This window comes from Oryzias melastigma, linkage group LG19 (genome assembly GCF_002922805.2).
Source record: "Oryzias melastigma strain HK-1 linkage group LG19, ASM292280v2, whole genome shotgun sequence".
Classification (NCBI taxonomy): Eukaryota; Metazoa; Chordata; class Actinopteri; order Beloniformes; family Adrianichthyidae; genus Oryzias; species Oryzias melastigma.
The window spans coordinates 18,881,724-18,903,326 of record NC_050530.1 but is presented as its reverse complement, the minus strand read 5'-3'; the positions used below and the strand labels follow the sequence as shown (position 1 = coordinate 18,903,326).

Sequence of the window (21,603 nt, the reverse complement as noted above, 5' to 3'; positions counted from 1 at the left end):
ATAAATTAATGATATTTTAGGAGAATTTTACTGAAAGCAAAAACTTAGGTTGCAGCCACAAAGGAAAATTATTGTTAGACACTTGTAAAAATAAAAGAAATAAAGAATGAAGAAATAAAATAAAGCAATCATGGGGTCTTGTTTAGGATTTTTCCCTAAATGATCATGCTATTGAAAAGGTAATCTAAATAGCTTTACTTCCTAAAACTTTAATCGGGAAAGACAGGAACCAATGGGATGCAGGGGTTCTCTGAATCCCGGCTCGTGATTGGCTACAGCATTCTGCGTGTTCTCTGATGTTTACATTGAGCTGCCACAACCACAGGCTCGTCCCGAGCGTCCATCGAAGGCCAACGCAGCAAAAGAAACTCACACACGGACCCGGTTACAGTCAGCGGGCAGAGGACATGCTTTCTTCCCGGTAATGTGATGTTTTATGTTCTTTTTACTGCTAGAAGCTCAGTCACTGAATTTGAGCTTAACTCACTGGAGGTAGGAGCGCAACATTTCGTTTCCATGGTAACGGCGTAGTACGGGCTGAGTTGTTGGTGCACCGTGATGTCGTTCAACGAAGTTTGTTTTTTTTTTCTCGACTATTTAGTCTGAAAAACAATTAAAAACCTTATTTTCTCTTGAGTTGTCACTATTTTACAGTTTTGTTACATTTACCGTCTAATTTTATTTTGAAAATATTGAAGAATAATGGTGGTTTTAGGCCATTTTAAGCACTCAGAGTGAGCACAACCCACTCCAGCTTGTTTTAGTGCAACCATAGCAGATCAGCTAAGAGTAATATGTAGGATGAGATTTAATATACATTTATTTACAATATATCTAAACTGCAATGTCAGGGGAAGCATTTTCTGCAATAAAATGTGATTTGTAATTTATAGTTTCTCCTTACATTTTAAATTGTGGCTCACAATATGAAAACAGCTTTTTGTGTGTTGTGTGGGAGCCACTTTTATTTATTTTTTAAATAAGTAGTAAGCATATTTTTACAGGAGAAAAAAAACAGCTTGTGTGACGAGTTGTCTACTCTCTAATCACTCTTTTAAAATAGGGCTTAAAAAAAAGAAAAAAAAATGGTCATGAAGAACAAAATAAACCAGGCACGTAGAGGTGTAACGATTAATCGATTAACCAATTTATGTTCGATCCAACTAGGGTTGATCAAAATTGAATCAAACAATAAAATATGTTTCAAAATAAAATCAATCAATTACATCAATATTAGAAAATAATATTTGCATTAAGGTATTGCACATTACAGTGTGGTAGAATGTTCTAATAACATTGACTTATTTTCATATAGAAAAACAAACTAAAACAAGAATGGATTTGACATTAATTCTTGTTTACTCATTTGTTTACACACATATTTCATTTATTATTTTGTAAGAAATACAAGGAATCTGGAAAACTCCAGAACCAGGACGTTTTGGATAAAGATCCATTTTAGGTCAGTGAATCGGATCATCAAAATTATCTATGAATCGTATCAACAACCATGAATTAGGATATGAATCGAATCATTACTACTTGCAGAGGTGTAATGAGTCTTAAAATATACAGATAAAACCTTTTTTACACAGAATTATGACACAAAGGTAGAAAGCAGGCTGTGTGATGGGAGTCTAAATGCTGATAAATTAATTATTCACCCAAATTTTCTCCTCATCTTTTAATCATTTCTGCTTAATCTCTGAATGACACCCGCTCAGCTTCCACAGCAAGGGCTCAGTTTCTCCTCTTGTGCTGAAACTACATTACATTTTGCCCTTCTTCTAATGTCCTAAGTGGAGGGCTAATCTCCAGCTGGAGGATCTTCATTTCAGCTTGGTCAAGCATAGATGTAGAGGGTGTTGATTCACACCGCTCAGTGCTGCAGTGCTTTTCAGCACAGATTTGAACTGAACAAGCTGGACAGGTGCGTCTCCCGTTTCAGCGAACAAATAACAGGGATTATGTCTCTCCGTGCTCCCTGCTGAGATGCCCTGCTCGTTTTCTCTCCATCATGTCATGGATGTATCAGGTTTTTTTTCCAACTGGTCACCAGACCCATAAGTGGGCTAGAGCCGGCGTTGTGGCAATACCGATCTGCTGGGTTTTATTCTTGAAGCAAACGTGGCTCAGATGAGGAGGTTGAAGACCTCTTAACTGTTTGGAAATACGGCCTCCTCCTCGGGGTGGAAATAGACGCCGTCTTTCGATCCTCTTAAATGTAGCTTGACTTCATGTGAGTATATAATATTATTGGGGTTGGGTATCGTTTCCAGAAACTATTCAAATCGATTCACCAGAGCCTGAATTGATTCAATTCCAATTTTTTTCAATTCTTTCAATTTTTCATTTCAACTCAATTTTGAGTTTGCAAATTTATGGACATTTGTTTAGAAATTCCATAATAATCTATATTAATTCTAATATTAATCTGATACAGTTCACATATTGTAAAATGTATTATTTAAATAATGAGATTGTTAATATACAGTGTTACATTGATTCTCAAAAAGAGAAGTTCTAACAAAAATGTTCAGATCAATTACATTGTAATTATTGTTCTGCTTCTCCTGGAGGATGTTTCAGTTTGGCCACTAGGTGGCGATCGCGCTATAGCATTACACCTCTTGTCAGAAGAAGAAAGTATGAGGAAAAAAACGATGTTTTATACCACAAATAGTTACTTTATAAAATATATTCTTAATAGAATTTAGAAAATTCATCCCAGTGAGTTTATAAAGATGTTTATTTAGTCAGCAATGTATGTTTATGTCACCCGAGCGTTAGCATTAGCCGTCCTATGAGAAATTGCATTAAACGTTAGCATCAAGCTAGAGGAATTTAGCTCTATGTGGTAAATCGATTTATATCTTTTATGAATCGATTATTGATAAACTAAACCTAAATCGATTACTCGTTTTTTTTAAACTCTCCCTTAAATATTATCATCACGGGATAAAATGCAATGTTGTCAGAGGAAATGTTGTCATTTAACCCTTTAACATCTGAGGCCTAAACACAAAATCTTTAACATACTGTAACTTTTCAACCGTTAACACAATCAATGTCCACAATCTCCTGTTAAAATCTGCTGGAATTACATTGATTGTGTCAACGATTAATAAATTACAGTAAATCAAAGAGCATATTGGAGCTCCGGTGTTAAAGGGTTAAAGACTATAGTATCATATGAATGTTTATTTTTTGTTTGTATTTATCTGTTACCTCAAAAACTGCTTTAATCCTAATTTTCAAACTCATTCATATCCTTCCAATATTCTCAAGGATTAAGAACATTTTGTTGTTTTGATTTATGTAAATTTGTGTTACTTTTACAGCTGTCCTCACAAATACACTGGCGTGTTCAAGTTTCGCCTGAATGCCTAATAGTATGTCGCAACACTTGACACTTGAAATAATTGATGCCAGAGGCCAACTATTGTGTGTTGAGGACAGCTAACACAAAGGCGTAATTTGTGTGGAGTGTGTTCTTGTTGTTGCCGCACAATAGAGCGTCTTGGAGAAACTGTAGGTGTGTAACTGGATCCGCGCTGCAGGTCAGTGTGGCGTCTCGATCCAGTGTAGAACTCGCAGTTAAAGGGGCAGGATTATCTAGATCGCTGGATCAGAATACTGTCACCCGGCACCGTAACCTCCCGCCGTGGACCCGGGATGTCCCTGCTCTTTAGCACCAGCACCCTCGGTGTTCCATCACAATAATTACCAGGAATCAAGCTGACCTCACGCTCACCCTCTAAGATGGCAGACAGGACGCAGCTGAGACGCTGCAGTGACGGTTACCTCCTGCTGCTCTGTACAGTTCACAGAAGGAGACCACCCCTTTGTTCTGTAGTTTGATTTTTTATTTTATATAGACTTTACAACGTGGTATTTTTATAACTCCCTTCAGCAAAACGTACTATTTTTAAGTACACTTGAAGCAATAAAAGTGAGGCCCTTTATTTATATAAATATTATAAACTTAAAATGTTTTAATTTAGTTTTAAAAAGTCTTTAGTTAGGAGACATCCTCACTACACAAACTCGTTTTGGTTCAAGGCCCAAATTTTACCCGTCTGATCTCCCAGTAACATAACAGCAAAATAACCATCTTGTTATCTGTAGATTTATTTTTTCCTTTTTAAAAATATCTTAGATGGAAAAATGCCTCAACCAACCTAGTAGCCTAATCACTTATTATTACACATTCATTCACAGAGGGGAATGGATTTCAAATAAAATACATTTCACTTTAAAAAAATGGTTTATTCAATTTTATACAGACTGAATATTTTAGATCTGACATTGAACCCCCTGCCTAAAATATAAATGTGCAAATTAATAAAATTAAACTAAATTAAACTCGCAAACATTTGTAAATGTAAGAATTTGGAGTTAACCTCCACTTCTCCCAAAAAGTCAGCATTGTTTGGCCCTCACTAGGTCTTCAACATCAGGATTCATATTCATTTCAAAATGTCATTCAAGAGTGCAAAATACAAAGAAATTCCCAAAAATATTTTCCTGTGTTGGCTGCATTTCCTTTGCTCCCCCTAGGGGTGGAATTGTGCATTGCGGCCATTTTCTTTTCTTACATTGGATCAATTAACAAAAGCTCTATAATTTGTTACATTTAAAAATATTCGTTTTTATTAAATTACATTTTTAGTTGAGTAAACCATCAAACCCAATATTTTAATTTGATGAAAACTAGAAAAATGAAATGTAACAAACTACAGAACTTATGTAAATTGATCCAACGTTTCGCTTTTTCAGCGTAACTTGCAACAGGAATGGGCTAGAAACTTTTTTTACCCCAACATCTATTCGACTATATTTTCAGGGATTAAACAAGTTTATTTGAATTTGTTATATAATTGGCAATGACCAACAGACTGCACTTTTAAAGCCCATTTATGGAAGTCAACAGCCAAAAAAAGTTGATTTAAGGTTTGGTTACCCTTTATGTATATTAAAAGAACTTCAATTGTACCACTTTTTGCTAATCTAAAAAGAAATGAATCAAACTTTGTGTATTTTTCTGCAAAACTGAGCCTCTCGAAAAGATCAAAAGGCCAACATAAAAATAGAAAACAGGAAAAAAATGATCAACACTGTACTCCTATACTCTAAAATAAATAAGGAAAACAAAAAAGTTTAAGCCAAATGTCTGTACCCAACACCTAATTTGTAAAATTAAACTAAAACATGGAATTTTTACGCCTAAAAAAATCTATTTCTTGTTCAGTTGTAAATTCTCAGTTTCAAAAGTTGAATTTAAAATGTAAACATTTGCCATACAATTTTGATTCTTCTCAACTTTTTTAGTGTCCTTGGTTGCTTAAAGTTAAAAAAGTAAATACAAATACAGTGATACATGTTAAAGGATTTGTGATTAATGTTGACTACAGAACACATTTCAGATATTTTTCTGTTACATCTCTATGGGTTCTTACATTATTCGGAGCTGTGAGACTAAGTATGATTCTGGCCGCTCTCGTCATTTTCTAAATGATGTCCAGCCTCTGCCGTGGCCGTGTTGGCCCCTCTGGGTGTCCGTCCTGCCGCGCTGCCTCTTATTTGTGTGTGACTGCGTGCTGACAGGTGCAGCACTCACCTGATGAGAGGACTGGAAATGGAAACTTGACTCCACGCACACTTTTTACAGCATGTACTTTGTTCTGTTTGACTGAGTTTCAGTGTCGAGCTTCGTGTCGCATTAAACAAGATGCATGAAAAAATCCTCACTGTGAAACAGAAATGAGTTGTTTGCTTAAAGTAATATGAAAGTGTTTTGGTTTTGTCTGTGCTCGTAGAAGATGGGCCTCTCGGTGGACAGTGCGGACTCCAGTGGTGGTGGGATAGAGCAGCAAGGAGAGGACGAAGGAGATGACAGGCCGACTGAGACCTCCATCCCTCCTCCACCCAGCAGCAAGAAGAAGAGGAAAAACAAGAGGAGGTAAATTGCACAGAGAGGGCTTTTTGCTGTTTTTGACAGACATAAAAGAGTTCTAGAAATTAGGTTTTTCTAGCAAAGCAGATTTCTGTCCTTCTGTTTGTTTTTCTTTCAGATGATTGTGGATCAACCTCACCAACTGTAAATATGAAAGCGGTAAGGAATCAGAATCGTATTAAATTGTTTCAGCATCGTATCAGCATTGTCATTTTACCTGATCAAAGGAAACACCCCTCCAAACACAGGCTCTGGGAGAAATCCAGAGGGCAACAATGAAAAACTGGGCCACACTTTTACAGAAAAGTCTTTGAAATAACGCTTCGAACAAATAAGAGACAATCCAGGAATAAGACTTCCATTCATTCAGGAGGATTCCACATCCGAAAATAACTTTTAAAAAGTCATCATGAATGAATGTTTTTAAGTCTTATTTTTTAAACTGTCATTTTATTGGTAAAATAGAACTTTTTTTAACCAATGGTTAGTCTCGATTCAATGATGAAAAATACAATTATTTAAAGTCGATTTCATGATTTAATTTGTGATTTTTTTTAACTCATTGTTCTGTCAATTTCTTTTTAAGTGGACAAACCAACAAAATCAGCATCTAATGCTTATTTCCTCCTTTATACCATTATGATTCAGAATCAGAATTAATCAGAATCAGAATTAAGAAAACACATCTTCAGCTAAAAACAATCTAGTTTGCTTTTCTAAAAACTTTTTTTCTGCAACCTGTGATTTATTTACAAATTCACTTGTCAAACTTGAGTAAAGGAATACTGAAGACATCAAACGATGTTTAGGAAATATTATGAAAATTTAGACCATCTAATATTTTAAGTTAGAAGTTTCTTGCAATAAATTAATCATTTGGAGTGACAGTAGCTGGGATAGGCTCCAACAACCCTGTGATCCCAAAAGGGATTAAGTTTGTTTGAAAAATGGATATGAAGGAAGTTTCTTCATATGAAACACGTACAATTCATACAAAGAAACATTTGTTGACAAAGATAAAATAGCAAATATCTCCTTTTATTTTTTAGTCTCTAAAACGGGTTAATGGTGGGTAAAATAAATATAATATAAAACAAACAAACAGAATTATGACAACAGTATCCACTGGTTTTAGGTGTTTAGGGTTGTTTTTGTGGGTCAAGATTCAAGTTGGTTAATAATAAAAAACAGTTTATCAGAATGGGACTCCAATGAGTCGCCTACGGAGCTCCTCTTGTTAGACTTTTTATTGTTCTTGTTGATATTTACAGTACAGGTGGCTTAAGTTGATTGAGATTTTGAAATCTTTAGTCTTAAGGGTCAAATCAGTGTTTTAGTTTGTAAAATATGCCTAAAAATTTACTTTAATTTAATAATTTGTTAACTTTTTTTGTATCAGTAACAGAAACTTGTTCAGGTAGTTCTTAATTTGGTTAATTTTTTTCATTTTTTTTTATTACAAACCATTAAACAATCATTGTCTTTCTTAAAAACAAGCAAAAACATTTTAAACAAGTTATAATCTGCTCCATTAAACATTTAAATACCTTAAGCTATTAAATTAACTGTAAAAATTAATTTGTAGAGATCATAACTTAATGAGATGCTGTGATCTTCTAGCACCATGAAACTTTATTTGTAGAATTTTCAGTAGAATTAACAGTATCTGCTGCCCTCACATGACCTGTGGCGTCTGCTTCGTCTCAGTGCGTCGAGCTGCACGAAGACTCGGCCTGAGAGAAGCAAAAGAAGACGAAGACTGGACGCTGTTTTGGACCGACTGCTCCGTGTCTCTGGACCGTGTCAAGGACATGAAGCGTTACCAGGTGAATCCGTTTGAGCTCACATCCAGAAAAGAGCTCTAAAGCTGAGGGAAGCCTCTAAATGAACTGTGTAATTGTCTTTGCGCAGCAGAAAATGAGCTGGCGAGGAGGTCTCCGCCTGATTAGGAGGCATGTTTTCAGGGCACAATATTCACGGCTCCTGATGTCTCTTTCAGCTCAAGCTTTTCATTTTCTGCTGGGCAGTTCAGAGCAGCTGCTGCACAGCCGGCTGACTTTACAGATGAACTAAAAGGGGTTATAATCGTACTTTTCTTTGCAGAAAATCAACCACTTTCCAGGAATGAATGAGATTTGCCGGAAAGACTCGCTGGCGAGAAACCTGAACCGCATGCTGAAGCTGTTTCCTAAAGACTACAACATCTTCCCAAAAACCTGGTGCCTTCCCGCAGAGTCCGTTTGAACTTTATTTACTCTTCTTTCTTACGTATCGTTTTTTTTTTTTTTTTTGCATTCTGACTTGATTCTGATTTTGCTTGGCAGTTACAGTGACTTCCAAGTTTACACCCGAGCCAAAAAAAGTAAGACGTACATCTGCAAGCCAGACACAGGCTGCCAGGGCAAAGGCATCTTCATCACCAAGTCCAGCAAAGACATCCAACACGAAGAGCACATGATCTGCCAGGTGTACATCTCCAAGGTGAAGCTCACTTAAACATCCCATTTCAAACCTGCGTGCAGTTAGACCGACCAACACCTCCTCCGTTTTCTCTGCAGCCTTTCATTATTGATGGATACAAGTTTGACCTGAGGATCTACGTGCTGGTGACCTCATGTGACCCATTTAGCATCTTCATGTTCCGGGAGGGGTTGGCCCGCTTCTGCACCTCCAAGTACAACGAGCCCACGCGCAGCAATGTGGTGAGGATAAAACAACATTTCCATTCTTTTATCTTGAATAGATTAAATGTTTTGTTGTTTCTTTAACACAGGAATAAAATAAATCTAAAATTCAAGTTTATCTGAAGCTAAAACTGATGGTTATGTTGTGGAATCTTAGTTTTTTCTGTTTCTCAAACACGAAAATTACATTTTCAAAGCAGTATTATTAAATGTCAATTATAGAACCCACAAAACGATCTTAAATTTATTTCCTAAGTGCCTCATTTAGGTCAGCAAAATTTATTTATGCAAAATCCTTTAACAAATGAATATTTTAAGGTGGTTTTCAAAATAAAGTATCCAAAAATACAGATTAAAAAGTAAAACATACTACTAAATCATGAAAATTTGCAGATAAAAATATTATTCAACTCTCTATACAATAACATTTTGAATTTAAATGTATTTTTAAAAAGGTTTTTCCTGAACTTCTGAAAATATGCATAGTTTCCTTTATTAAGTGGATCATATCCAACAAGAAAACTTTTTAGAATGCTTTAATTTTTAAAATATACTAAAATCCAGCTGTTATAAAGTTGGGAGTATAAGAAGCATGCACATGTTTTGACCATAGGGACACAAATCCAACTGAAACATCTGACCTTTTTGTTGAACAATGGTTAATTTACAATGTTTGGTTTGGTTTTAATTTGTGCAATTTAATCTAAAAAAAAAGAAAAAAATCCTGATGTTCCTGTTTTGTTTAAAATGTATTTTTCATAATTTGGTTTTTATATTCTACGTTTTACTGTGAAGCACTTTGTGATTTTTATCTTGAAAGTTTCTATATTAGTAATTATTAACATTATTATTAGTTTGTAAGCATTGCACTGACAAATATTTTTTTAATCCAAACGTAGGAACACGTATGCATGCATCTCACCAACTACTCCATCAACAAGAACAGTGAGAACTTTGTCCGCCATGAAGACACAGGAAGTAAACGGTGAGTCCATGCAGATTCAGGTGTTCCATGAAAGAGGTCTGCTGACATTTATTGTGATGTCTCTGTCAGAAAACTCTCCACCCTTAATAGACACCTGGAGTCCTTAAACTGCAACACAGAGAAGATGTGGGAAGACATTGAGGACATCATCATAAAGACTCTGATCTCTGCTCATCCCATCCTGAAGCATAACTACCACACGTGCTTTCCCAACCACACCGCCGGCAGCGCCTGCTTCGAGATCCTGGGCTTTGATGTGCTGCTGGATCACCGGCTCAAACCCTGGGTCCTGGAGGTGAGCGGCTGAGGATAAAAATGACCAAAAAGCCCTCAGATCCATGAGCAAAAACTAGTGTTTGTTCTCGTTTGTTTCAATACGAAGAAAAATACTATTAATCGACTGCAGCTTGTTCAAAACTCATGAACAGAAAGAGGGAGCACATCTAGGCCTTGGGCTAGGCAAAAAACGAATTTGGCGCCCCCTGGAGGGGCTGAGATTTAGACGTTTCAGCTGGAGCTCGAACTCTTCGTTTGAAGGTTAACACCCTAACTGACTGCGCCACTAATAAGCTAATAAGAGGAAAGTTGGGAGGTTTCAACTCTTAAAGGTGTTTGGAAAAAAAACCCCAGAAGACCGCCAGTTGAATTTGTCTAATTTGACCAAAATCCAATTTTATATAAGTAAAACAGACAAACATCTGCTTTGAGGCCGTGTTTCCTCCTCTTCCTTTTTTCATCCTTAAAGTTTTAAAGAAACTTTAACAGTGACAATGTAAACAGTAAAATGGGAAAATACGTGTTATTTAATGATCAGAACATTAAGTACTTCAACATCTTATAAACAAGTTGCTTTTAACCCTTCAACACCAGAGCTCCAGTGTTTATGTTCTTTGATGTACTGTAATTTTTTTATTATTATTGTTAACACGATTAACGTAATTCCAGTTGATTCTGAAGGAATACGCTTTTCTCCTTCAGAATCAACTGGAATTACGTTAATTGTGTTATTGGTTGAAAAGTTACAGTAAAGATTTCGTGTTTAAGCTTCAGGAGTTAAAGGGTTAACCAAGCAAATTCATGGTGCTTTTCTTATGGTAATTTAGGAAATATTGAAGTGGAAAATCAAGCTAAGACTGAATTAGATTCTTGCTGCTAAATAATTAATTAAAAATCGCCTTGGCAGCATTTTAAATTGATACAACTATTACCAAAAAGTATTCCGATATTTGACTGAATCAATATTATTTTCATTTTTATGAGAATCTTTTTTAGTTTATGACCCTCAGAGTCTTCAGGCCTTCAAGTGCAGGTGAAAAAAAGCTTTAAAAAATAAAAATTTTTAAAGTTAATCTTTTTATGTTAGCTTTTTATATCACATTTCTCTATGTTTTAATTTAATTGAATTTTGTTTTTGTAGAATGGGTACGTGTGTCTTGTAATTTTCATTTTATTAAATACTATTTTATTATTTATTTACTTATGAGAAGCTCTTTAAGGTAGCAGGAAAAGTGCTCTATAAATACAGTTGTGTTTATTGTTGTGTTTGTTTTGTGCCCAGGTAAACCACTCGCCCAGCTTTACCACTGACTCTCAGCTGGACCGTGAGGTGAAGGACGCATTGCTGTACGACACGCTGGTTCTGATCAACCTGGCCGCCTGTGACCGACACAAGATCACCAAGGAGGAGCGGCGGAGGGCAAAGGACAGGCTGCAGCAAACTTGTTCTAAAGAAGCCAGGTAAAGATTTCAACCCCTTGAAATGCGTTTGCAGTTCAAAAATCAGCGTTTGTGTTCATTCAGGGCTCAGGAGCTGCGTCAGAGCCAGGCAGTGACAGTGGAGCAGATGGAGGAGTACGAGGCCAAACACCTTGGAGGATTCAAAAAGATCTATCCCAGAAAAGAAGGAGAAAAGTACGACAAATACTTCAAGCACAGCCGCTCGCTATTCCAGGAGACCACAGCGTCTAAAGCAAGAGAGGAGTGTGCAAGGTACCTGTCCACACGTCTGCACTGAAGCTTCGCCTGTTTCCCCTCTGGAAGAAAACAGCAGATTTTAAAAAACAATCATAAATATTTAATTCTCTTTTTAGAGTTTTTTTTTTTTTTTTACAATTTTATTCTTAAAGTGGAAAGATGTACAAACAAGCTTGACTATATAAAAAGATATGATGTGATCCAAAAACGGTTTGTAGCCACGCCCCCATGTTGACGTCAAGGGTTAGTCATGAATGAAACATCTAACTACTGAAAAATTTTATTTGATTCTTTTTTGCATACTAGCCAAAAACAGAAAAAAAAAACATTTTTTTGTGAATTTTTTTTCTCTGTGGAAACACATTCTACTTCAGTCAGCATTTTCTGAGCCGTTTTTCAGTCTCAGAATAAGAAGCTCCATTAGTTACAATGATGTCCAATTTATCAGATCATATTAATGAAAAATGATGAAGTGAATAAGACCACAGCAACTTGTTTCTTATTGTAAAGCCCATGTTTTATGAACAAAATTATATTTCAATCATTTGCAACAAGTTCCCCTGAGCCAGAGGTGTCAAACTCATTTTGGTTCTGGGGCCACATTCTGATTTTAAGTGGACCGGACCAGTAAAATAATAGTAAAATAACTTATGATCAACTTGTTATCTGTAGCTTTGTTTTTGTTTTTTTTTTTTGTTTTTTTTTTGTTTTTTTTTTTTTTAGCAAAAAAATGCCTCAACCAACATAGTACCCTAATCACTTATAAAACAGTTTCTTGTGGTTATTTCTTGATCTCTTCTTATGCTGGATTTGCGTTTCCTTTGCTCCCCCTAGTGGCGGAATTGCACATTGTAGTCATTTCTTCAAAGAACCAGAACTCGCTGCAGGAATAGGCTAGAAAATTGCTTTTTTCCCCCAACACCCTTATATTTTTTTCTCTTCTTGACTAAAAAGTTCACCAATGAAGCAGTCCGTATGTTTGACACCCCTGCCTTAAGCAAAAGATTAATCATTTTATTCTATTCGAGATAAAGATATTTAACATTAACCGATAACATTTTTACAATGTCACAACTCAACCATTTTTTTCAAGCTTAAATTTCCTCATAGGGAATAATAAATAGTTATTTGTCTCATTCAATGTTCAGAGGGGAGCTTTAAACCAATAAAAACTGCTGTCACCTGCACCTCGGTAAAAGCACTTATGCAGATAACAGATTAAAACATGTGAAACCCTAGTTTTATTAGTATGACTGCTGAGCAGTTTGAATGGTTTGAATCTCTGCTGGAATACCTGTTAACAGGGCTCTAATCTGGTTGTATGATTTGAAACAATTAAAATGCAATTTTAGAATTAATTTTCATCAAATGATGGCACTTATCTGGATGGGCCTCAAATAATTAAACTCTAAACCTGTAGCGATGGAAGTCCTCCTTCACATCTTCATGAGCACTTTTAGAAGCAATTTCAATCAAACATTAGACTATGAACAAGACACAAAAAAACACATTTTGTTTTTTTAGTACAAAAAATCTCATGGACTTTTTTCATTTTCATTTGATCTTTTTTTGTGCAGAGGTAGAATTTATACTTTGTGGATTTATATTCCTTTATCTCAGATATTCGGCAGAGTGAATGCATTGATTGCATCTAATATATGATAAGGTGCTACCCTTTACGATTAAACCTTTGATTAAAATGTATTTTTTGGATTTAATCTCAATCAAGTTATACATTTTTTCCCAATAGAAAGTGGTTTAATTTTTATGTTTTTTTGAGTTCTTGCTTCTTTTTTAATATTTTATAGCAGTAGTTATTTTGTCTTATCTCACTGCATTTTGGGCAATTAACGGTGTTAAAAATGTGATAAATAAAATTGTCATGACTTGAATATAAAGAAATCACAAAGACAAAAAAATATTTTACAGGTGTTTCCTAAAAGTTTGTGTCTTATAATGTGGAGCTTTGGTAACATTTGACTTATGAGTTAATAAGATTTAATAAATAAATCTAAAACTCTCTTTCTGTCTTTAGGCAGCAGCTCCAGGACCTCCAAGTCAAGCAGGAGCAGAAGGAGCGCTACCAGAAGGGGGGGCCCCGGAAGGATCTGCAGGGAGAGACGGCGGGGGAGAGAGCCAAACCGCGGCGAGCGGCGGCTCAGCCAGCCGGGGACCAGCAGACGCTTGGGCCTTCTCCTCCTCCTCAGGCTGAAGCACAGGTGCAGTGATCACAGGAAGCCACAGGAGGGAGTCACACACCTTCATCCTCAGGACAAATGACTCCTCTGAAAATGAAAAAATACTCGACAACATACAGATGGATTTTATTGAATAAATCTCATTTATGATCAAAGCTGGAAACTATTTAATCTGTTCGGATGCAAGAACACAAACTGAATGAGAGTGTTCCTCCCACCAGAGCCTGTCAGTGGATCCACAGGCTGCTGAAGTCCCTCAGGAGGAGGCGGAGGAAACACCAGAGGAGGACGACAGGGAGGAGCGGGAGCGCGTTCAGGCTCTGATCCAGAGGAAGAAAATGCTGGAGGACCTGGAGGTGGTGGACCTGATTCAGAAGCTGCTGCAGAGCCAGAAGAAGGGAGGAGGAGGAGGAGGAGTCCCGGAGGGCTCTGAGGAGGCCTGCAGCCAGCAGAGGGATCAGAGACGGGAGCAGGCGAAGGTGAGACCACAACGCCGTCGGAGCGAGCCTCAGCTGAGTTTGGACTCATGGGCTTCTGTATTTCAGCTGGACTCTTTGACGTTGGGTCCTCAAAGACCTCAACAGCTTCAGCCGTGTCCTCAGATCTTACTAAAGGTAACTATCAACTATAAATCCATATATGATTATTTTTACTTAAAATAGCTCAATTTATCAGGGATTAAACTTGCTTTATTGAGGAGGTGCTTTCGTTCACTTTTCTTTCATTTTTTTCCTTCAACTTTTGCTTCGATTCAGTTTAATAAAAGTGTTATGATTTTTTTTTCTGCTCTGAAGGAACTTTATTCATTAAAATGGGTCTCTGTGCTGCATGCATGAGAGGAAAAGGCCCCACCTCAGCCTGTTATTTTGGAAAACTCTGCAAAAACATCAAATTAATCTTTCTTTCCTTTTTATTTTTTATTTCAACAAATGTGATTTTAAAAATGTTTTTTTGGAGAAAAAAAATGAAACAAATATCCAGTCATTATATATAAATATTTAGTTATTATCTGCTCCACATTCTTGAAGGAGAAAGTTACATTTCCCTTTAAAAATAAATGTATGAATGCTTTTTTGGTTGAAAATGTAAATAAAATCTATTGAAAATGAATAAATAATAATTGGATCAACAATTGTTAAATGCACTTTTCATGCTACTTATTTGTCAGAAAATAATTGCACCTCATTCTAATGCTCTTTTATTTACAGAAATTGAAACATTGTACTCCACAGATGCTAAAATAGGAAATCAGTGTATTTTAAAGATTTAAATCAAATATTTAAGTTGCTGATTGAAGACGCCCTAACCTTCATTGGGTTCTGTCCCTGCAGCAGCTCCCCTCTATCTTGCCTCAGCAGTGTTTGCTCCGGCCGACGATCAGCCGGAAGAACCTCAGTGACTCCCTCATGCGTTTGAACCCCGAGAGCTTGAGGAGACCCAGAGAGAAATGCAGCAGCATTGGACCTCTGCAGAAACCCAGCTGGCCAGGTAATCATTAAAGAAATGCCTGATATGTTTGGGATATGTGGAAAAGGGAATACAGTGTTAATTGAAAAAGTTATTCTTTTCTAATTTGTGTCTAAAAAGAAAGTGAATTTCCATCCTTCTTCCTTCTTTCCAGTGAGCACTTCTTTGGTTGTCAAGCAGGACAGAAGGAACAGTTCCTGTGCAGACGTGGGGTCCCGTCACAGCCACCCCTCCATGAGCAAAGTCTCGAAGCAAGGCGTCTGTTGTCCGTACAATGCTGCAGCCTTGGAGAGCCTCGTTATCATCTCTACACCTGCTCCGGTGGTCAGCAGACCGGCGTTTTCTCACGCCGTTCGCAACGCCAGCCGCAGAGCTCTCCAGCAAAGCAAAGGGCTGTGAGGAAAAAGCACTGCAGTTACATCACAGGATGTGTGCTCAGATAACACTGTGCCAAAATAAAAGCAAAACTTCTTCAAAGGAAAAAAAACTTCTGGAAAATAAGATTTATGGTTTTGGTATAAAGTTAGATTTTTATTAATCATTTGAGGTTTAATTACTGATTTAAAAATCCATTTGGAAAAAATAAGACCAAGATGTTTGATCATATTTTATTTAATTATTTGTTTTTAATCAAATCTTATCATCAAAACATGTTTTAATTACTTTTAAAATACAAATTTCTTCTTGCACATTTAAACATTTTTTATGTTAATAAAATGTTATTTGTTTATTTGTTTTTATTTCTCTCTGGAGTTCTGTCTGTCTCAGCTGTAGGCCATAAAGTTTTACAATGTCTCCTTTCTGTCAGTGTCAGCTGCCCCATCCCATAAAAATGTAAAGAATAAAACAAAAAAAAATGCATCAATGAAGGTTTTTTGTTTTATAATGCAGAAATTGTGACCTTTAAAATATTTTCTGTTGCTGCATGATTAATTTAAAAAATAGTGTTTTAATTTTTTTCTAATGAATGAACTCATTTATTTTTCTTTTTTTATTGTGTTTATTTTTCTTGTGTTTCATTGTTTTGTTGCAAAAGAAAAAAACAATATTTAAAGGTTTTATAGGATGTAAAGTGAAAATCATAAAGTCTGAAGCTCAAAGAAGGAAAAGACGGCTACTTATTATAAAAAATATATTTTTCGCTTTAAAAACCAAAACAAAACACAAAAACATTACAAAAAAGCCGTCTGGCCTTTTATGGAAAAAACGGCCCATGAGTTTTTCATACTTTTTCGAATATAACGAATTTAAAAAAAGATCTTGAGAGATTATTTTCTTGAGTTTTTGCTCTTGAAACGATTTCGCTGTGCGTTTTACTATTTTGGAGCTAAAGAGACGTTCAGGTTGTGAGGGACTGTTGTATTTCAGGAATTTATGGTTTTATTGGGTCTCTAAATGTCGGAAATCCTCTGGAGAAAAAAAACACCAGCGCTCAAACTGAAAAGACTCCTTTCAGAAACAGAAAAGTTAGACCAAACGAAAAAAGGAAACTGCTTTTTTTAGAATTTATTTTGGTCCCAAAAAGGCTGGAAATGTAAATGTTTTAATTTATTTTTACCTCAAAGACAAACCCAAAGGGCTGAAATCGAAAAATGAAAAATTGAAAGGCCAAACTTACGGAATTAAGTTGTAATCTTTATATTTTATAAAAATAACTATGAATTTTTAAAATTATATGTAAACGCAAGACATTACGCATAAAACGGAAAAATTTAGGGAAATTTTTGTTTTTTTAGGCTTTAAAAATAAATAAATGACGAAGTTGTAGTCTAAAATGTTAATGCTTTTATATTCTGACACATTTTCGATGTTAAATAAGAGAATAAAAGGAGAACAAACCGTTTAGACCGTGTGAAGAACCGATTGCGCATTTTGCGTAAACATCTCTCTCAATAAACCTTCACCTTCCAACTTGATTTTCACAGCCTCCGTCTCCACCATAACCTCCAAACCTTCTAGTCCCTTCAGAAAAATAAAAATGGCGAAGAGAAAGCACGTCGAAAGCTCAAAAACCGCTGCGGTTTATGAAAATTTACAACTTTGCCATGGAAGTTTACGACTTTCCCGGCGCGGGGATTGGTTGCTGGCGGTCATGTGGGCAGCAGGAATGGGAACTTGTTTCCCCTGAGGTTATATTGCAGCTGCTGTTTTTCACCACTCCTTCACTTAACAGAAGAAACACAAGCTTTTTCTCCTTTTTATCCTTTTTTGGAGCGTTTTTTGGGTGAGCAGATTCCATCTGTTTTGAATTCTCCAAACGCAGCTGCTGGCGGCGCCTCGGCGTGTGCGCCATGTTCACGTGGATGCACTTGTGAGGATGCATGTCCGTAAAAATGAGAGATTATCTCAGTGAAGTGGAAGGATTACTTTGATTATGTCACTCACACAAAGGGGGGATTTTTTAAGAAGGGAAAGGACTGTCAGGGAGCGGGATCCTCTCCTCCGGAGTGGCACAACTGGAAATGATGGATTATCAACAAAGGTAAGGCACCATGTTTTTCTGCTGCTGCTGCTGCTGCTGCTCTTTGCCACACCAGGCCTGCATGGTGTTCACAAAAATCCACATCTTCAAAATGGCAAACCGAAACAATCATTGTTTTTTTTATGACGTCTGCAGACAGTTAACCCCTCAGATGCTGCGGGGTACACCCTCATGCCCTCTAACAAAAACATTATACTATAAAAGGATTCATTTCACACATTTGAAGCCATTTTTAAACTGGACATGTTGATGTGCGAGCCAGACAAGCTTGACTTTGATGATGATTGTGGTGATGGGGTCAGAGAAGGCCTGCGTCGAAGCTGAGATTCCTCTAATTGGGTTAAATCAGTCCATCTAGACGTATTTTAAATTTAATCTCTGATGTTTTATTAGATTTGTGTTTGGTATTTATATTCTTATAACTCAACGCGACTTTTATTTTGACATTGCGCAGCATTAACCCTTGAACTGCATTTTGCGCCATCTTTAAGATGCAAGAAAATTCTATTTTTGTATGATAAAAAGATTGAGTTTCTATTCTGACTGTATTTTTCTCTATTTGCTTATTTTTGTATATATAAACCTTGTCCTACCTATATCACTCTGCACCTCTTTAGCAACAACACGAGCTGACTTTGAAAAAGACCAGAGAAATCCAACATTAAAAAAATAATCTAAGGCCAAAAACCTTCACAATTTACTCTGCAATAAATATCAAATTGAAGTATATTTTGAGCTCATTTTATTTCAAATGTTGCGTTTTTCAGGTAAAATGCGCACGGCGCAAGGGAGACACGTTCATTTTCTTAGCTCAAGAATCACTAAACAATTCATTTTAGGAGCGAAATTGATTCCAAACAACCAATATGTGTCAAAATTGCTGTACCTAAGCGGATTAATAAGCAATAAAAGTAGCATCCATTTGAACAAAGGCGCACCTTTTGGCAAAAAACTCATAATTCTATTGAAAATGTCTCAACTTCAGCATCAATGAGATTATTATTGAAACTATTAATGACTATTTTTTCCTCCAATGTCAAAATTGCCTCCTCAAAGCCAAAAATCATTATGAATTGATTTGCGTTATTCTTGCTGAACACTCCTTATTGACAGCTACCTCGTGATCCATGCATGCGTAATGACGCACAAACTTGACTTTACCTAACTGTCCTTTGAACGTGAGGAAATATTGTCTTCTTGATCACGGTGATGATGATGATGGGGATGATGATGATGGTGTGCATGCTTGTGCGTCCTCTGCGCTCCTTCCCTCACGTCTGCGTGGACTTGGTGGCGATGAGCTCACACCTTTGAAGAGTGAAATATTGGCGTTATTGACGCAGTCCTTCTATTTAAACCAGCCAGTGCTCCCCGCAGAGGTTTTCCGTGGCCGCTGTGAGAACAAACAATTTATTAGAGCGTTTATGGCTTGAAAAGGATTAATTAAGAAGACGGGATATGAGGCAGATGGAGATTAAGACGCGCTTTCTGCGTTTTACCGATGTGAGTTTGTTGGAAGAGTTTGTTGTTGTTGTGTAAAATTTGCGCACAACTAATGTAGTTGCGCGCTGTTAATAAAGTATGCAAGCTTTTTTTCCTGTAGGGTTTCCGTGAAAGCGTGCGTAAAGGCAGACAGGCTGGAGCGCCTCATTTCGATTCACCGGGGACTCCTGCGCGCAACAAGAGCCCCCCCACGGGTGCAATAGTGCAAGCACAGACGGCAGCGATTGGCCAGAGGTTGATCAGATGGTACACTTCCCCTCTGCATTCAGAGGCACCTCACAACCCCCCCTTTCAGCAAAAACCAAATCTCCGATAAAGTAATGGCAAAAGCACTTGGACTATAAAAGACAACAAATCATATTCCTCCGGAGTATATACACCCCGTTGTCCACCCAATGAGTTCCTATTTCGTTAACTCAACTTTTCCCGTGTCTCTGCCGGGAGGACAGGACTCTCTCCTGGGTCAGATACCGCTATATTCCTCGGGATACACCGACCCGTTAAGACACTACTCCAACGCGGCCACATATGGAGCGGCCAACATGCAGGAGAAGGTTTACCCGGCGTCTTACTACCAGCAGACAGGCGCAGCGGCCGCGGCCATCTACGGACGCGCCGGTGGCGGCGCGCCTTGCGACTATAACCCGGTGGGGACTTTTTACAAGGACGCGGAGGGCTCGTGCGCCTTCTCCAGCCGCGAGGACCAGCCTCTGTTTGTAACTCAAGAGCATCAGCAGCGGAAAGCGGAATGCCCGGAGCAAGCTGTCAGCATGAGCAGCAGCATCGACGACAAGTCTTCAACTCTGATCTATCCGTGGATGCAGAGGATGAACGCGTGCTCCGCCGGTGAGTACACAAGCTTCCATTTATTTATCATTGTTTTGTTTCAAGGAGCCTCTTATAAGCGCGGAGTGCGCGCACTTATTAGTCAACTTATAACATTTAGGAATATCTGTGAGTGAAATAAAACTTGTGATTGCGCGCGGATCCGCACGCACCGTTGTGGCTTCGAGTATCACAACACATGCATATGTCATTTGGACGTGCGCACTGAGCGCACGCACGAACCGGGCCTGTTCTCAACCGACCTCCAAGTCGTCGCACGGCCTTTTCCAGGTGTTGCGTAAAATTAAGCAGCAGCTGGCACGTCAAAAGGGAACCAAAACATCCAAATATGTGCCTCATTTTGGGTAAATTTTGTGAAATGCTTGCACGTGCCAGGGAGGAAGTCACCTCGTTCTTCAAAGAGGGCTGTTTAAAAAATAAAAGCCATTTATTTCTTAGTAAAGTCTATAAATACGCATTATGATGCGTCTTGTAGTTTAAAAATACCCAAATTACGCTCTTGTGGTACATACTGTCTGTGGGGCCAAAGGGGGGCGGGGGGTGTACTAATAATAAATGAAGTCAAAAGTAGTTAAGCAAATTGTGAGTCATTAAAAATCAAATTAGTTTTTTGCAGTTAAACCCTTCCTGCTTTAGAGCTTGTGATGTCTTTTTTTCTGAACGCACTGTCTCACTCACTCACACGTTTTTCTTAAACTTGTTATTGTAACTGCAGGTCCATTTGGCACGAGTGGCCGCAGGGGCCGACAGACCTACACCCGCTACCAGACCCTGGAGCTGGAGAAGGAGTTCCACTTCAACCGCTACCTGACCAGGAGGCGCCGGATAGAGATCTCCCACGCCTTGTGCCTGACGGAGAGACAGATCAAAATCTGGTTTCAGAACCGCAGGATGAAGTGGAAAAAAGAGAACAAACTCCTCAACCCGTCAAAGACACCCGAGGAGGAGGAACAGGCGGAAAAAAAGAGCTGAACAGACTATGGGACAGAATTGTTGTTTGTGCGTTTACGCGCCACTCCGGAACAATTCCGATGTACATTTTCTTTGTAAATATGAAAGTTTCATGTTAGACTCGTGGTTTTATTTCTGTTTCTGCACGGAAACACTGTCCGCATAATCAAAGCCTCCTCTGTCTGTCCTTGTGCTTGTGTATTTATTTAGGGGACTATGCAAAAAAAGGCAGAAAAAAGTTATTTCATTTCTGTGTTTAGTTTTGGACCCTGTCACAGTACCTCATATAGGCCCTGCTGGATTTTTATTCAAACTTCTCGACCTTTGCAGATGTGTTGTCCTTCCTCGTGCTCCGTGACTCTGTGCTTGGTAGTCTGTAGGTTCGTCGTTTACACCTGTGCCATAAACGGTTCCACTTGTACAGTTGAGATATGTTCCATGTTATTTATTGTTGTTAATTGTGTGTTCAATGCACATCTGGATATTGTGTGCAATATTTTTGTTTAAAGGGAATTGTAAATATGAATAAAGTTTTTTTGATGTACACTAAAACCTCG

The 21,603-nt window shown here is 37.6% G+C and overlaps 2 protein-coding genes across 4 annotated transcripts; both read left to right on the top strand.

The window, feature by feature from the left end:
* Positions 1-262: 262 nt before the first annotated feature.
* Positions 263-15,802, top strand: ttll6 (tubulin tyrosine ligase-like family, member 6). Of its 3 annotated transcripts, none has more exons than XM_036217073.1 (16): positions 263-421; positions 5,820-5,962; positions 6,078-6,115; positions 7,664-7,782; positions 8,060-8,190; positions 8,287-8,437; positions 8,515-8,658; positions 9,540-9,625; positions 9,695-9,920; positions 11,184-11,362; positions 11,426-11,614; positions 13,635-13,818; positions 14,019-14,276; positions 14,343-14,411; positions 15,129-15,285; positions 15,419-15,802. In XM_036217073.1, exons 2-16 carry the CDS (start codon positions 5,823-5,825, stop codon positions 15,661-15,663), a joined length of 2,316 nt encoding a protein of 771 aa, XP_036072966.1. In that variant the 5' UTR covers positions 263-421; positions 5,820-5,822; the 3' UTR covers positions 15,664-15,802. The 3 variants fall into 3 exon arrangements, with proteins under 3 accessions (XP_036072966.1, XP_024140558.1, XP_024140559.1); XM_024284790.2 differs by having other exon boundaries at positions 8,281-8,437; XM_024284791.1 differs by lacking the exon at positions 263-421 and having other exon boundaries at positions 5,822-5,962; positions 6,075-6,115; positions 8,281-8,437.
* Positions 15,803-18,014: 2,212 nt separating this feature from the next.
* On the top strand, positions 18,015-21,598 carry hoxb6b (homeobox B6b). Its single transcript, XM_024284788.2, has 2 exons — positions 18,015-20,095; positions 20,811-21,598. The coding sequence occupies exons 1-2, from the start codon at positions 19,645-19,647 to the stop codon at positions 21,065-21,067; spliced, it is 708 nt and encodes a 235-aa protein (XP_024140556.1). The 5' UTR covers positions 18,015-19,644; the 3' UTR covers positions 21,068-21,598.
* Positions 21,599-21,603: the final 5 nt, after the last annotated feature.

What these genes read in the sequence shown, in the direction of transcription:
- ttll6 (XM_024284790.2), top strand. Translation starts at nt 5,823, where the DNA reads ATGGGCCTCTCGGTGGACAGTGCGGACTCCAGTGGTGGTGGGATAGAG. An exon ending in CAACTGTAAATATGAAAGCG is followed by an intron (nt 6,116 to 7,663) that starts GTAAGGAATCAG and finishes GCTTCGTCTCAG; the next exon opens with TGCGTCGAGCTGCACGAAGA. An exon ending in GTCCTCAGATCTTACTAAAG is followed by an intron (nt 14,412 to 15,128) that starts GTAACTATCAAC and finishes CTGTCCCTGCAG; the next exon opens with CAGCTCCCCTCTATCTTGCC.
- hoxb6b (XM_024284788.2), top strand. Translation starts at nt 19,645, where the DNA reads ATGAGTTCCTATTTCGTTAACTCAACTTTTCCCGTGTCTCTGCCGGGA. An exon ending in GATGAACGCGTGCTCCGCCG is followed by an intron (nt 20,096 to 20,810) that starts GTGAGTACACAA and finishes TTGTAACTGCAG; the next exon opens with GTCCATTTGGCACGAGTGGC.